Genomic DNA, 21,032 nt, shown 5'->3' on the forward strand with positions numbered 1-21,032 from the left:
GATGGCCACTTGGAGTTTAAGTGATGACTGTAACTGCCCCTCTGCTGCAGCAGACTTGAAGAAAGGAGAAAATCCTCCAGTGCAGATGATGGCTCCCCTTCTTGCTGCTGGCCCAGCTGACCCCATAGCACTTCATATTATCAAGTTTCAAACTTGAAGGATTCTTTTGTCAATAATTTACCCTACCTAATATCCCTTGGAGATCTCAAATCACTAATCTGAGAAACAATGATTCAGGTGAAAGGGTTTTAAGTTATAATATACTTGAGTGACTTGAAATTTACCTACTTTTGCCAGTATTTTAAAGAAGAACATGAAGTTTGTGACGCACTTAAACTCAGTTTCAGCGCTGAGTGATTCTTAGTTAAGAGTCACCTGATCCAACAACCTTATTGTTGCTTCTGGTTTCACCGTAATCACTTTTGTTGTCATTTAGGAGAATGAAATTGAGAAGCAGTATTTCAAGCAGTGTTACTCAAAGTGTGCTGTGTAGGAGAGCAGTTCAAGATACAGTGAAAAAAAATTTTAAAGGACAGATAAGTCCGATAAAGGCCAGTTAAGCAAAGTTAAACTGGTTTCCTGGGAGGCAGGGCAATGACCCTAAATATGTTAATATGCATGATTACTTTTCAAATGGGGTTGGGGGGCCAGTGAGGGGGTGGTATGAAGTGAGTAAGAAGAACCTTTCAAACTTTTCTGACCTCAGAACCCTTTTTTTGGCAGAACACCTTGTATCCCTGGTGCTTTGGAAGCACATACTTGGGAGAAATCCTAATTAAGATATTCTTATATAAGAAACATTTAAATCTTTAAAAGCGATGGCATGTAGAGCACCATCTATCATATCTTAGAGCCTGATTTAAGTAGCAGATCCTTCCTCACCCAGAAGGCTCCCAGCTCAATTTGCTTGTTGCAACCTCAAGATAAATAAGTGTTTCTACTTGGTCTTGGTTTACTTTCTCAAATTACATTAAACTATAAACTTTTTAAACTAGCAGCAAACTAGAATTGCTTTCAGTTTTAAAATGAAGTGCCTTATTAAAGTATTATTTCCAAACTTTCATAAATGAAATCTGCTATCAGCAGTGTACATTCAAAAATGTTTTTCTTGATGAAAAGTATGGCTAGTTTCAAAATATGTCAAAATATATTTAAAACTTGGTATCTTTAGAATTGTCTTCCAACACCTGTGGTTTCAGAATTGTCATGAAAATACCAAACCACATGCAAAATAGATTTGGAAAAACTTTGAGGCTTAGCAAGCAAGGAATAAAACTCTCTTAAATATGCTGAGTTTTTAAAATGAAGTTCATTATTTTAAAAATTCGGCTCTTGCTCTGATGGTAGGAATCTCTGTCTTTGTAATTTGATATTAATGTGCACACTAATCATTTGTGCTCCAGAGTCAACTTTATTGAGGCCATTTTCTTCACCTTTCACTCTCTTACTGCTCTCCAGAGCCTTGTTGGTCCTCAATATTAATAACACAAGCATCACTTACATTAACCCTTTCGAAGGCCATGAATCTCCAAAGACTGACTAAACATATAAATATCCATTACTTATTTAAAAGTGTATTTTCAGGAATTGGTGAATTATGGGGAAAGAACACAATTATAGTAACAAGTAGTAAACTTGCTGCCATGACAGACTTGTTCAGACTTAGTTCTTAGAAGAAAATATGGAAGGGCCCTGGAGGAAATGCACAGTAGCCATTGGTCCTTACTTAAGAGTCTGAAGTTTATAACTACCACTTTCAGACTCTGCTCCAAACTGTCGTACCCTGGCCTCTATAGTTTGAGGTGCACTGATTTAAAACCAACCTACACACAGACTTTAAAGAGAGAACAAGCAGGCGCGGCGGCTCACACCTGTAATGCCAGCATTTTGGGAGGCTGAGGTGGGCGGATCACCTGAGGTCAGGAATTTGAGACCAGCCTGACCAACATGGTGAAACCCCGTCTCTACCAAAAGAAAAAAAAAAAAAATTAGCCGGGTGTAGTGGTGGGCGCCTATAATCCCAGCTACTTGGGAGGCTGAGGCAGGAGAATCCCTTGAACCCGGGAGGTGTGGGTTGCAGTGAGCCGAGACCGCACCACTGCACTCCAGCCTAGGCAACAGAGCAAAACTCCGTCTCAAAAAAAAAAAACAACAAAAAAAAACGAAACAACAAACAGCAAACACAATCTCCAAAATTAAGTGACAAAAAAAGTGGTATCTAAGGTACATTCAATCTACCACTTAATATAGTAGTTCTCGGAACAGCAGAGGGAAATACAGCAGGAAGTGCACAGGCTTGGAACTACTCCCAGTTTTACACTACTTGGGCGATCCTAGGCAAGGTACCTAGCCTTTCTGAGTTTCTGTTTCCTCCTCTGTAAAATGGGGCTAACTGGGACCCACCTGAGAGTTATGAGAATAAAATGAGAACTGCAGGTAAAGCGCTTAGCCCAGAGGCTACCACACAGTAAATCTCCAGCAATGATTGGTGTTCTCTATATTCTATATGCTCATGACTTAAAGCATTTTCTGAAATCCAGTTCTGGGTCTTCAATTCCCTATGGAAAATACTACCTGGAGGTATTAATATCAGTAACACCTCAAGTCAGTCCATACAAAATTGAATTCATCTTCCCCTCTCCACATACTAGTCCCCATCTCAACTATCATGTCTAGCCATTATAATACCCTTTTTCCGTGATGTGGTGTTCAAAACACCTGTTCTTTCCTTCTCTTTCATCCCACATATCCAGATTAAGTTGGGAAGGTCTATTTTATTTTGACTCCACAATAACTCTTCTCTGTTTCCTGTTTACACTGGTATGAGTTACTGAACAGCTTCCTGGGTGGCCTCTGCCTTCTATTTCTCCCATTCAGGTGCAGGTACGCTGTCAAATTAATCTTCCTTAAACCACTCTGAAAACCCCTCCATGGCTGCCCATTTTCCTCCCCTTCAAATATGAATGCCTTCCCCACATGTAACATCTCTTCACTCTACTCTGGTCAGGTCTCCTTTCCATACTGACATGCAGCAAGTTATTGTCTGTTTCCTTGCCTTTGATCCAGCTGTTCCTTTACACTGGAATGCCTTCTCTCCCTGCTTTCTACTAAAATCTGTCTGCCCTTCACTGTTTCTAAACCCCATTCTTCCAGACAAGATCTTCGGTTGGAGAATCATTTTCAGGAAGCCCACTCCCCAACTATTCTTTCCTCTCTTGGTTTCCCCATCCCCTGAACTCCTCGCCACCCAATTTAGCCTCTTATTATTTATGTTTGTTTCTCTCTTTGCACTCATTTTCCAGACACAGTTTACAATCTAGCGGCCAGGCGCGGTAGCTCATGCCTGTAATCCCAGCACTTTGGAGGCCAAGATGGGCGGATCCCTTGAACCCAGGAATCTGAGACCAGCCTGGGCAACACAGGGAGACGAGACCTCGTCTCTACAAAAAAACACAGACAAGGCACAGTGGCTCATGCCTGTAATCTCAGCACTTTGGGAGGCCAATGCGGGCAGACCATCTGAGGTCAGGAGTTCGAGACCAGCCTGATTGAAACTCCATCTCTACCAGAAATACAAAATTAGCCAGGCGTGGTGGCACATGCTTGTAATCGCAGCTACTTGGGAGGCTGAGGCAGGAGAATCGCTTGAACCTGGGAGGCGGAGGTTGCAGTGAGCTGAGATCGTGCCATTGTACTCCAGTCTGGGCAATAAGAGCGAAACTCCGTCTCAAAGAAAACAAAAACAAAAAAAGGCCAGGCGCAGTGGCTCACACTTGTAATCCCAGCACTTTGGGAGGCCAAGGCAGGTGGATTACCTGAGGTCAGGAGTTCGAGAGCAGCCTGGCCAACATGGTGAAATCCCACCTCTACTGAAATACAAAAATTAGCCCTGTGTCATGGTGGGCACCTGTAATCCCAGCTACTCAGGAGGCTGAGGCAGGAGAATGCTTGAACCTGGGAGGTGGAAGTTAAAGTGAGCCAAGATCACACCACTGCACTTCAGCCTGGGTGACAGAGCAAGAGTCCATTTCAAGAAATATAAAATAAAATAAAATAAAATAAATACAAAAATTAGCTGGGTGTGGTAGTGCATGCCTATAGTCCCAGCTACTTGGGAAGCTCAGCCAGGAGGATAGCTTGAGCCCAGGAGACTGACGCTGCAGTGAGCTGAGATCTCACCACTGCACTCCAGCCTGGGTGACAGAGAGAGACCCTGTCTCAAAAAAAAAAAAAAAAAAAACAAAGAAAAGTTTCCAGCCATTTTGTAATCTTAAGAATGAAAACCATATGCTTACATACTGAAACCAAAAGGAGAGTGGGTCTTTGATAAACAAGGAGTCTCATATCAGCCCTGAAACACTACTTCTGGACTTACTTTGGGTAAGAAATACATTTTTATCTAGTTTATATCTAGTTTCTTTCAGTTTTCTGTCGTATGCAGCTGGATCTAACTCTTAAATGATACTCTGTCTCACAATAAAATTACCACAAGAATATAAACCAGGCTGGGTGTGGTGGCTCATGCCTGTAATTCCAGCACTTTGAGAGGCTGAGGTGGGCAGATCACTTCAGCTCAGGAGTTCGAGACCAGCCTGGGCAACATGGCAAAACCCCATTTCTACAAAAAACACAAAAATTAGTAGGCATGGTGGTACCTGCCTGTAGTCCCAGCTACTCGGGAGGCTGAGGTGGGAGGATTGCTTGAGTCTGGGAGGTGGAGGTTGCAGTGAGCCAAGATCCACTACTGCACTCCAGCCAGGATGACAGAGCAAGACCCTGTCTCAAAAATAAAAATAAAATTTTTGGAAGTCAGGGTACCTTTCCAAAACTCAAACACAAAAACATTTTTAAGGGAAGGATTAATGGTTATTAGAACATCAGGGAGATTTAGTTTACATTAATATTGTAATTTCTGAGATACATTCATGAGTTGTGCAGTTTGCTAAAAGCTTCTGAGGCAAGTTTTATTATTGTTTATATAAAGAATGTGGCCCAAATAACTCAACTAGTGAGAAGGTGGGATTCAAATTGATATAGTCTGGCTATAGAGCCCACCCTCCTGCCAGTACACAATAATGTTCAATCCTCTGGATTCTAATAGCTGTTTAGAGAAGAAATAGTGAAAGGACTTCTGACGAAGGCAAAAGTCCACTCAGCGACTAAGGGAAGATGATTTAGTTGGCAATGAGGAAGTATAACAGACTAAATTCAAATAGATTTTATTAAGAAAATCACTTGGGTAATTATTATTATTTTGTTAACTATTACCAAAGTTACAGATGTGAAAGGATGCCTCTATGCTTTAATTTGGTTATTAACAAGATTGAACGTATTTACACACTAGTTTATTTCCTTCTGTAAATTATGCATTGCAAGGATGCATTTTATACACTGTGAGAACTCTTTATGTCAGAGATATTCTAAATAATGACGTGACTTTTCAGTTTAATTATTTAAAAAAAAAAACAAACCTGAAAGTAAGCAGGTTAAAAACAAAAGAAAACAGAGGCACTCTCTTTTTCCCTCTTTAGTATATTCTACTCAGTATTACAGCTCCTTAAGTGTATTAGCTGGAGGTGGAAAGAAAAATAAGGAAAATAAAAACTATCAATTTTTTGATACTCAATTTTGAAACAAAGATAAACACAGACAGAAGTGAGACTTCAAAAGAGGTAGAAAAGGAGACTGTGAGCTAGAGAGAGAAGAGGTTATACTAACACCCAAGGTGCTCTTGAGGGACCATGGCTTGCAAGAATACTAACTCACTACTTAACCATTATTCCAACCTCAAATGCTCTTCTTCATCTGAAGCTGTCCTTAGCTCAGAATGGGAAAGATATAGTGGGAGTGGGCAAAAAAGACAGACAGGGGTTTCAGCAATGGCTTGAACAGCATCACTAGGACAAGAAGATAACTAACTGTGTGACTTTGAACTATGAACTGTGAAGTTCATAATGGGGCTGTAAGTAAAATGTTAGAAACACTATAGAAGTCTGATTTAAAGACAAAAGAAAATGGCAAAACCATAGCAGATAGTATTGGCTGCCTACCCAGCCACCATGCCCGCTCCTGCATCCCTGCCGCCGCCTTGCTGGCAAAGTCCTCCTTTTGTTCTGGTGTTGCTCTGCCCCTCACTTGACTCAGAGGGAAGTCCTGGTTAGTCTAAACCAATTGCAGAGTCCTTTGCCTTCCTCTTGTTAGAGCTTGTTTAGGGATGAGTGTGCAGCCCTCTCTAATTCCCATGAAAGGAAAACCACTGGAGATTGTCAGCTCAGCAAAAGACGGTAAGAAGAGCCATAGCCATCTTGGGATCTTGAGGGGAGCTAATTAAGAAAAAGCTACCTTCCGTAAAATGACAAAAAAGAAAAAGGAGAGAACTTATGTCCTTGCTGACATCATCAAGCCACTGAACTAACCAACCTGAAAGCTACCCTACACCTTGACCTACTGGAGATAACCAATTTTCCTTAATGTTTTAGCTATTTGGATTTAAGCGGTTTTTTTTTATTATTATTATTGTTTGTTTCTTTGTTTAAGACAGGGTCTCATCCAGGCACAGTGGCTCACGCCTGTAATCCCAGCACTTTGGGAGGGCGAGGCAGGCACATCATAAGGTCAGGAGTTCGAGACCAGCCTGGTCAACCCAGAAACCTCGTGTCTACTAAAAATACATAAAATTAGCCAGGCGTGGTGGCAGGTACCTGTAGTCCCAGCTACTTGGAGGCTGAGGCAGGAGAATCACTTAAACCCGTGAGGCAGAGATTGCAGTGAGCCAAGATTGCACCACTGCACTCCAGCCTGGGCAACAGAGCAAGACTCTGTCTCAAAAAAAATAAAAGACAGGGTCTCACTCTGCCACCCAGGCCGGAATACAGGCACGATCATAGCTCAATGCAGCCTCAACCTCCCAGACTCAGGAGATCTTCCTCCCACCTCAGCCTCCTGGTAGCTGAGACCAAAAGCACACGACACCATACCTGGCTAATTTTTTTTGCTATTTTTTGTAGAGATTGGTCTCACTATATTGCCCAGGATGGTCTAGAACTCCTGGCTTCAAGTAATCCTCCTGCCTCAGCCTCCCAAAGTGTTGGGATTATATGTGTGAGCCACCAAACCCAGCTTTTTTATTTCTTACAGCTGTAACATTATAATGAAGAATTTTCTGAGATCATAATCATGATTATATTATCACAAATCTACAAAAACAAACAAACAAACTTTAATACCTTCCCTGCTACTTAAATATCTTGAAGTAATCATGTTTTCAATTTTTCCATCTTCCTGCTGGTTTTTTTACTTTACATATTATAAACATATCCAGAAGTCAAACACTTCCATTTAATAATTTTCAGCATTTCTGGCAACCTTAAAAATTGGAATAAAAGTTGCTTTTAAGGGTTTCCCTACTAAATGAAAGTCTAAATATCTGGTTGTGGGATATTGTAGAGAGCAACTAAAAGGAATAATAATATTTTCACAAAAAAATAAATTCCAGGGGTTTATCAACCAAATGTTTGTTAAATGAATCCTATTTTACAACATTATCGTATTATACAATTACAAAGGAGTCCCCCAGAGGGGAAAAGCTGGCATCCCTCTATTGTGTATAATAAAACATACTGAAAAATGTAAATCTGTTTTTTAAATTGCCAAAAAAATTACTAAATTTTGTACAATGCATAAATTCAAAATTGGAACATTATGCTATGCTATATTCCAAATAAATTAGAAAACAAAAAGTACCAAAAAGGAGGAAATATTACTGTGTCAAAAACTTTAACCATCTTCACAGAGTGAATTCCCACAGCAGAGATAACAATGTCTAACTCTTTAATGACTTAAATTTTTCACCAGCTCAAACATGTTTTCTTTACAACGTTTGCCATAAAGTCTCACCCTTTTGTGCCTGCTATAAAAACATCAGCACTGTAAATCTAACTGGTCCATTACTTCAGTGCACTAGCCCTTTCCCATCCACCTTCACCCAGTAACTTACACCTTTATAAGTATACTTGCTCCATACATGACATGTATACCTTCAACAGACAAGCTGCTTAAGAGAGCTCCTGAAAATTCTGTTAAGAATCTTCCAAAGAAGAATCTTTTTAAAATTTTTACAATGAATTTTAAAACCCCAGTGTTCTAAGGTAGGAGTTCAATCACCTCTATCCATGGAGGGAAACAGAATATCTGTTAATTCATTCAAATATTTCATGAGTACCTACCATGTATTGGTACCAGCTAAGCACCAAGATGGCAATAAACAAAGCAAACATGGCCCCTCTCTTCATCAACTCGGCCTAGAGCAAGGGTCAGCAAACATTTTCTGTAAGGGGACACAGAGTAAATATTTATGCTTGCAGGCCATAAGGCTTCTGTCACAACTACTCAACTCTGCCACTGTCATATGAAAGCAGCTATAGACAAGTAAATGAATTAGTATGACTATGTCCCAATAAAACCTTGTGAATGGAGAAATTAAAATTTCATAATTTATGAAATAGATTTCTCATGAAATCATATTCTTTTGATTTGTTTCAACCACTTAAAAATGTAAAGACCATTCTTAGGTTGCAAGCCATACAAAAACAGGTAGCAGGTCAGATTTGGCCCATGGGCTGTAGTTTGCCACCACCTAGTCTAGACATTAATATTAACTGTAAAATTACGTGTTTACTGCTTTAAGCGCTCACAGGGAAAACACACAAGGCTATAAGAGTTTAACGAGGAGACATGGCCTAGTTTGAAGGGATCAGAAAAGGCTTTTCCAAGGAAGTGACTTTCAGGCTGAAACTTAAAGCAACCAGCCAAAAGCCAGGGAGCAAAGCAAAGAGCCTTCTAGACAAGTGAACCACATATGTAAAAGCCCTCTAAGAGGAAGGAATACAACCAACTGAAGAATCTGTGAGGCTGCAGTGCAATGAGCAAAGAAAAGCACAGCACAAGGTGACCTTATAGGGAGATGGAGATCAGCCACACATGGGGTCTTGTTGTCCAGGGTCAAGTGTTCTGGTCTTTGTCCTAAGAGCAATGGCAAACCATTGAAGGGTTTTAAGTAGGAGAGGAACACAATCAGCTTGGGATTTTTCAAAGATCACCAAGACTGCAATACGAAGAAAAATTAGAAGGGAGCATGAACAGTTACGGAGAGATATGTAACCAAAGTACTGGGCTGGAGATGACACAGGCTTAAACCGGAGTGCTGGCAGTGACGTTGAGAAGGTCAAAGAGGCAAGATGTGGTGACTAGATATAGAAGCGTGACAGGCAGGTTCCCTACAGGACTCGAATCTCGTTTCCACAACCAGGACATTGGTATCATTCGATGAACCAGAGATAAAGTACTGAAAAAGCCGGGGGTGAGGGGTACGATTTTGAGGACAGATTTAAACATGTTGAGTTTGAGTTGCCTGTACAATATTCCAGTGTAAATGCTAATTAATCAGTTGGATATAAGGATCAGTGACCAGGACAGTAATTTAGTTTGGGAACTGTTAAAAACAGACTGTAACTGAAGCCATACGAGGGATAAAATTACCTAGAGAAAGGGTAAGGAATAGTGGCTCTCAAACTTGGTGCCACATGAGGGCTACCAGGGGAACTTTTAAAAGTTTTGATGCTGGCTACTCTGGGTGTACTACTATGGGTTAGCCCTGCTCTGCAAGAAGCACTTATAAAACAGGAAAAAAAAAATTTTTTTATGCCCAGCCAGCAGTCTTGGACCAATACATAAGAATCTCCGGGAATAGGACCCAGGCATCACTTCCATAACATTTGTAAACTTCTCCAAGTGATTCCAATGTGCAGCCAAGGATGAAAGGAAAAGAAAGCCTAAGACATTAAGAATTAATCGTACTGTACTACAGAAAGGACAAGACATTAAGACACTAAGCAGGTTTCTAATCCGAGCTACCTCATAATGTATCTGTCTGACCTCAGTCTACTTCATATCTCTACATTCTAGTTTAGATCAACAGAGAAGTGACAGTAGGTTTATCTCGTATATCCCCTATAGTCCCAAAAATCTGAGGCAAAATTACAAAATTGAAATATTTCATTCTTTCTTTGCAATTTGAGCAGGGGCAAGGGGAGCATAGAAAAACAACTATCAACCAATTACTGGTAGTAGAATATATTTTTATGAATAATTTTCCCAGGCCAATAACATTTTTAAATGACTGTACGGTTAATACATCAAATAGTATTTGATAGTATAGTATTTGTTAAGCCTGGAAGCATTCTAAGTGGACTAGCTTTGCTGTACCATGCTACTCTCCAGATGGCAACTGTAGAAAGTTTAAAATGGTGGCATGAAATTTAACTTGGAAATTCCTTAATTCAGAATTTTATCTTTAGAAAAGTAAACCTTTTCTAAAGATAAAAAAGTAGGTCGGGTGCAGTGGCTCACACCTATAATCCTAGCACTTTGGGAGGCCAAGGTGGGAGGATCGTTTGAACCTGGGAGTTTGAGACCAGCCTAGGCAACACAGTGGGATCCTGTCTCTACAAAAAATTTAAAACATTAAAAAAATAGCCAGGCATGAGCTCATGCCTATAGTCTCAGCTACTCAGGAGGCTGAGGTGGGAGGATCACTTGAGCCCAGGAGATCAAAGCTGCAGTGAGCTATGATCATGCCATTGCACTCTAGCCTGGGTGACAGAGCAAGACCCCGCTTCAAAAAAAAAAATTAGTAAACTGCAATTTAAGATTTGGGAATTGGCCGGGCATGGTGGCTCATGCCTGTAATCCCAGCACTTTGGGAGGCTGAGGCGGGTGGATCATCTGAGGTCAGGAGTTCGAGACCACCCTGGCCAACATGGTGAAAACTCATCTCTACTAAAAATACAAAAAAAAAAAAAATCAGCTGGGCGTGGTGGCGAGCACCTGTAATCCCAGCTACTTGAGAGGCTGAGGCAGTAGAATCACTTGAACCCGGGAGGCAGAGGTTGCAGTGAGCCGGGATTATGCCACCGTACTCCAGCCTGGGTGACGAGAGCCAAACTCCGGTTCAAAAAAAAAAAAAAATTACCATTTCTACATTATTTTCCAATTTTGAAATTAACTTTGATTTACATATTTTGAGGAGTAGATCCTCTATACTAACAGCACAGTATTCAGAAGATGAAGGAAAAAAAAAGGCTTCATGCAATGACTTCTGTTCCTGTTAGATCAAGTTTACTTTGTAGGTCGTAATTTAACTGAGCAACTTTAGTCTCTGCTGGTAATTCCCACTACATTCTTCAAATTTAATTTTTACCATCCCACTTCAAACTCCACAAAGCTGATATAGATGACGGCATTAATAAAATTGTGAAAGCACAGTTAGCATATGCAAATATTAACCAGCATTTGTAAACCTCTTCTGATTGTTTTTTATTACTCCCAAAACAGAATATGAGCGCTACAAAAAGACAGTCAAATATACAGCCTTCAATTTGAAGACAATGGGATGAGACAGTAGACAAAAGTCTCCTAAAGCTAGACTGACAACGGGCAGTTTGTTCAACTCGAAAGATTCTCCTCCATCCCTCTGACAACATCTAAGGTTAGAACTGAAGGACACAGAACTTCACAGAACTTGCAAAATCTCCTGGCCTCCAAAGCACTGCTGTGAGAAATAATCATCTAGCCATGAAGGACAAAGACTTATGGCAATTTGCTAAGTAATCTTTCAAAAGATTCATTCAAACTGGTTTGTCAATGGGAAAGAGCATTTAATAAATCTGAAGATTTACAAGTGAACTTTTAAGTTTAACATTACAAGGATAGAAATTATGTCAGGTTATACCAGAACAAATGAATTATAGGGAGATGGGAATAAATTTTAAGAGCCTTAGGGAGGATTAGTACTGTAAAAAGAAACTCAAGACTATCTTACTTTTATGTTTCCCTCAAAAGACTTTTAGGCAAAGACTATCATGTGTTCGTTTGTATTGAGCAATTACCAATATTAGTAAACAACTTGTAATGGTCACTAATTTTTAAAAAAATAATTTAAAAAGTTCTTTAAGAGCCCTGACTCACTAGACACTTTTAAGATCCTAGATGTACATAGCTGATACAGCACAAATTATTTTGCCAATAATCTGTTCCTCTAGCAATGAAATACTAGTATAGAATGTGACACTTTTCTTTGATCTAAATCCTAAAACAGTATAATTATTTTGATGGAAAATTATGATACCCAGACACTGCCAAGAAAATGAAAATAATACCAGGACAGATTACAAGAGATCAAAGTTTGGAAGACCACAAACTCTTTTATGAGAATCTACAACATAGCAAGAGACTGTAAGGGAAAATAAATTATATTTCAAAAGTGAAGCCCTGCTACAAAAAGAAAATGCCCTTTATTTACATTGATAAAACCTGCCAGAGCTTTAAAGTTGCTGAAGATAATGCTGAGAAAAGCTAAACTAAACTGCAGATTACCTCAAAGCACCTGTTTTCACGTGTTGCGTAGGTTATCATTAGAGTTTGCAGACAAGCTCTTTTAAGATGTTGTAGCCACTGCTCCATCTAAAACATACACATTAAGCAGGTCATCAGGAGCAAAGGAAAATCCTGAACAATTTTGCAAGCTGATGGTACCACTGGAAGAACAGGAAGGGATATAGAAAAGGCAGGTAAATTTTAACTTAAACAGTCCAGGTTTGAGTTTAGAAGAGGACGGCTTGGCAAAATTAATCAACCAGCCCACAGAATTCAAACAGTGGATGGGTCAGGTCTAGATTCATATTCAATGCCACTTGCCAGCCAGAGGTTCAAATATATGTCTACATATTCCCTCCAGTGACTACTGCTGAGCAACTACTAAGTACAAGGTACAGGGAGGCACTGCAGTAGATACACAAATAAGGAAAACAAAAACAGTTCCTGTGCTCAAGAAGCTTACAATCCATTAAAAGGGATGAAACAAACATATTCTGAGTGAAAATACATTCGAGAAAATACATTCTGGTAGGGAGCGGTGGCTCATGCCTGTAATACTATCACTTTGGGAGGCCGAGGTGGGTAGATCACCCGAGGTCAGGAGTTCAAGACCAGCCTGACCAACATAGCGAAACCCTGTCTCTACCAAAAATACAAAATTAGCCAGGCGAGGTGGTGCATGCCTATAATCCCAGCTACTTGGGAGGCTGAGGCAGGAAAATCGCTCAAACCCAGGAGGCGGAGGTTGCAGTGAGCTGAGATTGCACCATTGCACTCCAGCAGCCTGGGCAACAAAAGCGAAACCCCGTCTGAAAAAAAACAAAAAGAAGAAGAAGAAAATACTTTTGAGACCCCTAAGAGAGGCTGGAGAAGATGTGGAGTTGCAACCCTATTTTGTTTAAAAACACATATAGGAACAACAGTATTCTAAAACTGGTGATGCTCCTGAAAGGAGCGTTAAAATACCAGCCGATTAGTAACATTTCACAAATGAAAAAGGATGCCAAAAATCTCAAAAAAGAAAAAAAAAAAAAAATGACCAGCTCTTTGGCACAAAACCTGCTCCTCAATGCTCCACTGAACACTACAAGCCCCTAAAGCTGAACTTAAAAGCATGTGACAGCTGTTGATTGATTATAGGAATCCACAGGAAAAAAAATGCACCCCTTGGGTGCATGACATGCATCTTATCTGTAGAACAAGGCATGGTCTACAGTGAGAGGAGGTAAAAAAAAAAAAAAAAAAAAAAAAAGAAAATGTATATGATAGCATTCTGAAAAGTATATCGTGGAGCTAGACAAATGCAAGACCCACTATCTGTTTTAAAGCAGAGTTCTGATGCAGCACCCATCCCTCCAAAATTTAACTGTTCATGCACTGAACAAGCTATCCATAAACTATCAGTACTTTTCTGTCTTAAAGGCATTTCACCACCAAAAGGGAATGTAAATTAACTCAATTCTGAAAAGAAAGGCAATCTGAAAAACACCTTTTTGGTGAAATTTATATTTAAGTAAATATTAAAGTGCACCCAACTAGACCCCCCCCATTCCTAACCAGTTGAAAGTTATGTGCAATTCTACACCTTTATATGTTAATATGAAAACTGTGATATACCAAGCCTCTCCTTCCTAACACCTCTACATATAGTTTTTCTTTGCTATTATAACTGAATAGGAATGTTTCACTACACCAAAAAGCCTGACTATAATGCTAGCAGAAAAAAAAAAAAGCAAACGGGTAAGCAAACACTCAAAAAAAAAAAAAAAAAAAAAAAAGACTCGAAGAATAGGATGATAGGATGGATACCTAATAAAACATAAATGTCCCCCATTCATCTGCAAGTCATTTTCTCTCTAACAGATCTCAGATTTTCAGAACAAGTATGCAGGTTATTTAAAACTGAGTTATATATAGTCATTTAGCAGCAGCAAAAACACTTCTGGCATTATCACAGATGCTAGATCTCTGGAGGAATTTTTTTCCCCCAGACTAGCATTTTTCTTCACCAAGAACCAACCATCCATTATTTCTAAAAACAAGAGCCCTTTTCTGCCCCCTAAAACAAACAAATCACAGACCACAGTTAAATTCTACGCTAACGAAACTGTGAGATTACATCCCAGGCGTTGTCAGAGCCTATTTTTCATACACCACCACAAGACAGTTTGATGCAGTATTCCTGATTGCTTTTTATAGTATTTGTAAATACACTCACTAATCCACTAAATTAGGTAATTTACAAACAGGTCCTCTCAGTTATTAGTGGACAGTAGTCAAGTTCTATTACATTTGATCCTGATACAGTTGTCTAAACATTTCCACCCAGGTTAAGGGCTCGGAACCGAGAGAAGGAGGTTGGCGAAATTTGGATGGGGGCAGGGTAGAAGCTGGGAGAAATCTCTGCATCTCAGCCCTCAGCGACAACATTCAGCCAGTGCCCACAGAAAAACTAAATTCGGAACCTCTTCCTCCTGTTACACTGGCAACAAAGAGGGAGTTTCCGTAACGCTCCCGTCACCCACCAGGTGCCCAATCTCGTTTCCAGCCCAGAGTCGGCGCTCCCGCAGAGACCTCCGAGTGCGGGGAGGCCGCGGGGCCCGGGTCACGGCACCAAGGGGGGATGGGGAGCAAGCGAGGTCTGCGGAGCGGGCCGTGGATGGGCTCCGGGACCCGCTGAAACATCTGAACCCAGCCGGGGGGGGCAGCGGGCAAGAGAAAAGGGACAGAATATCTAATGAAGCAGAAACTGGAATTCGGTGGGAGAGGTGAAGAGCCCTTGCTGGGGGTACACCTGTGAGGAGCACAGAAAACAGGCGGCGGATGGCAGGGAGACTCCACGGAGGTGGAAGAGAGGAGCCAGGCCCGGAAGAACAGGGAAGGGGATGCCACCTGGGGCAGAGGAGGCGCCGCGCCAGTGCAGCCTCTACCTGCCGGCGGGCGGGACGGGCCGCTCAGGTGTGACTGGGAGGAGGGGGCCGAGTGGGGAAGGGTCCGGGAAGAGCTGAGGGCGCACTAGGGGCCGCGCAGAGGCGCCTGCGAGTCGGCAGCCGCCGAGCCAGCGCGCGGGCATCGGCGGGACCCGGGGGAGGGAAAGGCGGAGTGGGGGTCTTTGGACTGCACGGTGCGCTCAGGGGAGGCTGGGGACAGCGAGAAGTATCGGGCGGCGGGCGCCCGCGGCGCGACGCGGCGCACGGGAGGCATCCGGGCGGGCGGCCGGGAGGCGGGAGCCCCTCACCTGCGCGGCGGAGGAGGCGGAGCTGCAGCAGCCCATGGCGGGGCCGAAGGAGCCCGGAGGCGGCGCCGGGCGCGCAGCTACGCCCCGGAGCCCCTCGGCATGCGAGCCGGCGGGCGCCCGGGGAGGGCGCGGCCTGGCCCCGCACGGCTACGCGGCGGCGGCGGCGGCTGCAGCGGCGGCTGGTACTCAAGAGGCGGCGCGGCTAGGGGCAGGCGCCAGCCACATCCCCCGGCGGCGGCGGCGGCTGCGCGGCTCCTGCTCTGCTCCTGCTGCAGCAGCTGCTCTCCAGCGGAAAGGGGCGGGCGGCGGCGGCGGCGGCGCCTCCCTCTGTCCCCCGCCTCCCGCCTCCCGCCTCCCGCCTCCCGCGCCCAGTCCCTCTCCCGCTCCCTCTCCCGGGCCACCGCCTCCTCAGCGCCGCGCGCGTCTCCCATCAGACTCCCCGCCCCCAGTGCAGCGCCGTGCGGGCGGCAGGGCGGCGGCAGCCAGAACAAGGCCGGGCCCTTCCGCGCGTGTCAGAGGCTGCGCGGCGCCGGGCTCATTTAGCGGTGGCACCGAGGCAGCTCTCTGCCTCGAGGCTAGAGGGCAACGCGGTCTGAGGCAGCCGAAGACCGGGCCAACTCGCTGCCAAAAAGGGGCCGGATTGCTTCCAGATCTAGGAGGCAAGCGGGAATTCTCCCTCTCCCTACTGGACGCACAACTCAGGATCCTGATGGCTTCTTACCGCTCCGTCGGCTGTTTTTTTCTCCAGAGGAAAGCGTACACAAGAAACCTTTCCTGGAGAAGGAATAGGTAATAAGAAGATGGGAAGAAACAAGCATCTGTTGCCACTGTCCCCATTTTGCTGATGTGGAAACTGAGCCTTGAAAGGGACCAAGAACCTAATGAAATGTCCCCAAAGTTGAAATGGTAATAAATAGCCAGAAATGAGGAAAAGGCAAAAAGTTATCCAGGCTCGCAAGTCAAAGCCATACTGGATCTAAGCTAAACTTTCTTATACAGGATAGTCTACAAAAAACAATAAGGGGACATTAATTTATTCATATTAAAAACTCTTACTGAAGACACACTACGTTCCAGTAACTGGTACTGGGAATAAAGAGACGAACAAAAGAGACTTACCAAGTTCCTGTTGCTAAATCAGTAAGACTCAAGGAAGTAGCAACAAGTTAGAGTAGACGTGGTAACTACCTTCAAGAAATTTACAATTCCGAAAGAGTCGTTAGGAAATACAGTATGAGGTGAAAACAGTTAAAAGGTGAAAGAAATAAAACTAAAGATAATGATTAATATTAAAAAAAAAACCACATTATCAGGCACTGTTATAGCCTTCATATGTCATTTCATCTTGTCAAAGAATGTCTCAAAAGACAGCCACAGGAAAGAAAAGAAAAACTTTATTTGCAAAGATGCAAGGGAGTGAGACTTCCAAAAGGACTGATTCACCAAATATGAGACATCAAGTTTTAAAGATTACTTAAAGTGTAGAGGGAAGAAAAGAACACAGAATTAAATTGACTTTACATGCACTGAAAGGGAATCTAAGCCAAGGAAAGTCGGAATGGTAGCCTGTAAGGGGACAGCTACAGAAAGGGCCAGAGAAGAAGAATTCCTAATTGATGTTTTCCTGTGCTATTTCCTGAGTTCGAGACTGTGGACGAGTTATCTCTTCAAATCTCATTGTCCTCTTCTGTGAAATGCTGGTAGCAGGGATGACTGCAAAGGCTTGTGGTCAAGATTAAATAACATAAGAAAGTGCTGCTAGGTCAGCAAGTACTCAACTGCTTGAGATCTTGAATTCTTCTGCATTCATTCTAGTTTCCTTTCAAGTTAATCAGAGGGTCCACCATACCACGGAGCTGGCGAATCCTACATGTGTTTCTCATAACCATTAAACCAATAAATACAAGTGAAGACATAAAATTAATGGTTCTAGTCCCAATTCTGGTTGTAAACTCCAGAATTAGATTGTAAACTCCCTGAGAACAAGGAAAAGTATTTTCTCCTTTGTATCTCCCTCAGCTCTCTCAAATGTTTGTTGAATTATTCAGTGCAGCCAAGTATAAAAAACATTCCCTTGAGATTTTCCCTCAAAGCCAGAAAAGTACATCTTGTTTTTAACTCGGGGAGGAGGCTGAAAGTAAAATTACAGTCCTAAACAAGAAGCCATCTGTCTTCCTTCTTTATAGTCAAGGAAAGGGGAGTTGTTTCTCTTTGCAGAGTCAATATGGGAGCATTTCTGTCAGATTAGAAAAATCTTTTTGGCTAGTGCTACTGTTCCATGTAGTAGCTAGTGCTTATTCTGTAATTGGAACTGTAGAAGGAGATAAATGCGTAACAGACTGTGGCAGTGCTTCATAAAATGTATTTTACTTTTTTAGAGATCTCTTTCCTAGACATAGATAATGGGTGAATATAATTGAAAGCAAGCACAGTCCATTGTGCTTGACTGATCTGAACTCTGGTTTTCCCTTTAAGGGTTAATAGAACTAAGAGTTCTAAGATTCTGCAAGGTGCTTTGTAAATACACCAATTATGTATGTATGCACCATATATGCATATGAATGTGATGTTTCAAAATTATACCTCGTCGTTAGCATGAGGGAAACTAACAGCTCTTGCATTGATATGCTGTACCTTCTAAGAATGAGTCTCTTTCCCATCCCCCTCACGCCCAAAAAAAGCCTTGTAAAAGGAGTGATTTAGAGAGGGGCAAATTACTATTCCTTTTCACTCTTATAAACAAGTACACACAGCATTCAATGAAATTAAACCACAGCAAACTCAGAAATCACAAAAGGGATTTTTTTTTCTTAAGCCAGTGATCAGGGTACTTATCTACCATGGTGAGATGTTATCAGGGCAAGCCCCTTCGGAGGGGCTTAGGTTGTTTTTCTTTTTCTTTTGGGAGAAAGGAGGTTTTTAAAAACTTATGTAAAAACCATCTGCGCTAACCAGGATAAAATTATAAGGTCTATCAATCTTGGTGCTGCAGGGTAAAATCGGATCACCAGCTGAGCCAGCCAGAAATGCTTCCCAGTGGTCTGGTATTGCATAATTGGCTGTGTGAATTCCAAGGGTTCCAGCTTCGGATGGAGGTCTTGGTGCTGGTCACTCACTGAGGGAAAACATTGAATTAATGGTCTTTCCATTGATTTTTATAAAGCCTGAGTCGTTGTTCACATGATTTCAGGTTTTGGGGTAACAGAAATACAAATGCATCTCTACATGTATATGTCTGTAACTGCTCAGAATAGTCCTCTTAATTTAAAAACCGTGGCATTTGGTGCTGTGGCTGTGTTATTTACATTTTAGCACATACTGTGCTCACAGCCACATCCCACAAGAGCATATTTGCTTCAGCAGAGCCCTAGCTTCCAGATTTGCCTCACAACCTCTTCCTCCTGAGCATTCACATACCACCCCTGGGAGATGCTCCAAAAGCAAAAACTAATTGTAACCAAGGGCTGTAACTGTTCATTCATCACCAGAGAGGCAAGAGCAGTCTCTATTTGAGAAGGCAGAAATGTATCTCAGCCTCCCAGTTAAGCCAGAAGTTAGAAATCCACTTTACCTGAAAAGAGCTTTCCCGAACTCAGGCATGCAACAGAAAAAGACAACATTGTATTCAGCAAGGCTGGCAATTCTTAAGTCCTTAGCTCTGCAACTTGGTTTCTGGTCACACTTGTAAGTTGATGTTCCTCCAATATTTATTAATAACTCTGGCTTTTATTTGTCGTTTCACTTGGATTTTTGTTGCAAGATCAAACAATGTATGAATTCTCTTTAAAATGCTTATTATGAACTTGTGTTTAGAGGGGTGTATCTTCCTCCTACTACTTTTCTGAATGACTTTTTTAAATACTGTAGTCATTCAATTCATTTAATAATTTTTATATTGACTGCTTTCTATGAGCTAAGCATGTTTGATTTTGATTAAGTAGCCTGTGCTCAAGCATCAGTCCTCAGGGATTTGAGCTGTTTCCAACATAAAATTAGTGTTGGTTTTTCACTTTGGGATACTGGGATGAGGAAGGAGAGGAAATGGAAGCAGGGTTATGAGTATTAATTTGAGAAGGAAAGAAGAAATTTGTAAAGTAGGGAAATCTATTTGTTTAACAGTACATGTCTTGAGCCATTATAATGAACCAAATACCTAGCTGGGTGCCTGGGATTCAAAGACGAAGTACACTCCTTGCCTTTAGATCATTCTTAAGGGGTGGAAAGATATTTAAACCAAGAACAGAGTATAGTTTAAATGTAATGAAAGCGAAAAGTCCACATGCTATATAAGCTTAAAGGAGGTCCACAAAGATTGATTTTTTTTTTTAATTTAAAAAATGCTGTTACATTTTTTTCCCTGTTAACCCTTTCTTACCTCCACTAGACAAGTTCCCACTGTGTACCAAAAGCCTAGAAAACAGTTTGGTATCCAAGAATGTTTCATAAATATTTATTCAATGAATGAATGAATTTTGTCAATGAGTCCCTAGGTATTTAGATTTATAAATGCCTAGAATGTCTCAAAGGAAAGCTTGTCTTAAATATTAATTACTACTTTTTAAAAATACTTGTTGTTGTTGTTTTACTGTAAAACTTCTGGTATAAAATAGGTTTATTTTTCTGGCTGGGCACAGTGGCTCATACCTGTAATCCCAGCACTTTGGGAGGCTGAGGCAGGCAGATCGCTTGAACTCATGAGTTTGAGACCAGCCCAAGCAACATGGCAAAATCCTGTCTCTACAAAATATACAAAAATTAGCCGAGCATCGTGGTGTGCATCTGTAGTCCCAGCTACTCAGGAGGCTGAGATGGGAAGATGGCTTGAGCCTGGGAGGCAGAGGTTGCAGTGAGCCAAGATGGCACCACTGCACTCCAGCCTAGGCAATTGAGCCAAATTTTGTCAAAAAATAATAATAGTTTTTCTAATATCGGAATTGTAAAAGGCTTTTCTTTGGATAACACTAGCCTAATACCATAGTAAAAGACAGATAGGATTAACTACATAAACATTTTAAAACTCCTACATGCAAAAGATACTACAAAATTAATACAAATGACAAAGACATAAATAATACTTGCAAAGTCTATATAAAGGTTTACATAATACACAAGAAGCTCCTATTTAAAACCAAAAGAAAAAGGAAAAAAAAAACCCACTCCACAGAAATATGAAAAGGACATAACAGACAAAATCCACAGTGAAAGAAATACAAGAACTAATAAAACGTGAAATGTTGCTCAGCCTTACTAATAATAAAACTGTACGCTTAAAAATTAGGAGACATCATTCCTCACCTAGCAAATTGGCAAAGATTTAAAAGCTTAATAATAACCAGTGTGAGAGAAGGTCACAGTACTCTAC

The 21,032-nt window shown here is 41.6% G+C and overlaps 1 protein-coding gene and 1 long non-coding RNA gene across 3 annotated transcripts in view; one reads left to right on the forward strand and one right to left on the reverse strand.

Annotated features, from left to right (window-relative positions):
- The window catches only part of SLC44A1 (solute carrier family 44 member 1), a 200,291-nt gene extending 184,287 nt beyond the window's left edge, over window positions 1-16,004 (reverse strand). The window contains exon 1 of one of the 2 annotated variants that reach the window (XM_055271590.2): window positions 15,671-15,969. In XM_055271590.2, coding sequence (XP_055127565.1) covers window positions 15,671-15,706 — 36 coding nt within the window. In that variant the 5' untranslated portion in view covers window positions 15,707-15,969. Of the gene's footprint in view, window positions 1-15,670 lie in introns of both variants that reach the window. The other variant, XM_055271589.2, reaches the window with a different exon arrangement.
- LOC129479068 (uncharacterized) overlaps window positions 15,090-21,032 on the forward strand; it is a 51,166-nt gene continuing 45,223 nt past the window's right edge. The window contains exon 1 of the long non-coding RNA XR_008656543.2: window positions 15,090-15,390. This is a non-coding gene — a long non-coding RNA (uncharacterized lncRNA). The remainder of the gene's footprint in view (window positions 15,391-21,032) is intronic.

This window comes from Symphalangus syndactylus, chromosome 3 (genome assembly GCF_028878055.3).
Source record: "Symphalangus syndactylus isolate Jambi chromosome 3, NHGRI_mSymSyn1-v2.1_pri, whole genome shotgun sequence".
Classification (NCBI taxonomy): Eukaryota; Metazoa; Chordata; class Mammalia; order Primates; family Hylobatidae; genus Symphalangus; species Symphalangus syndactylus.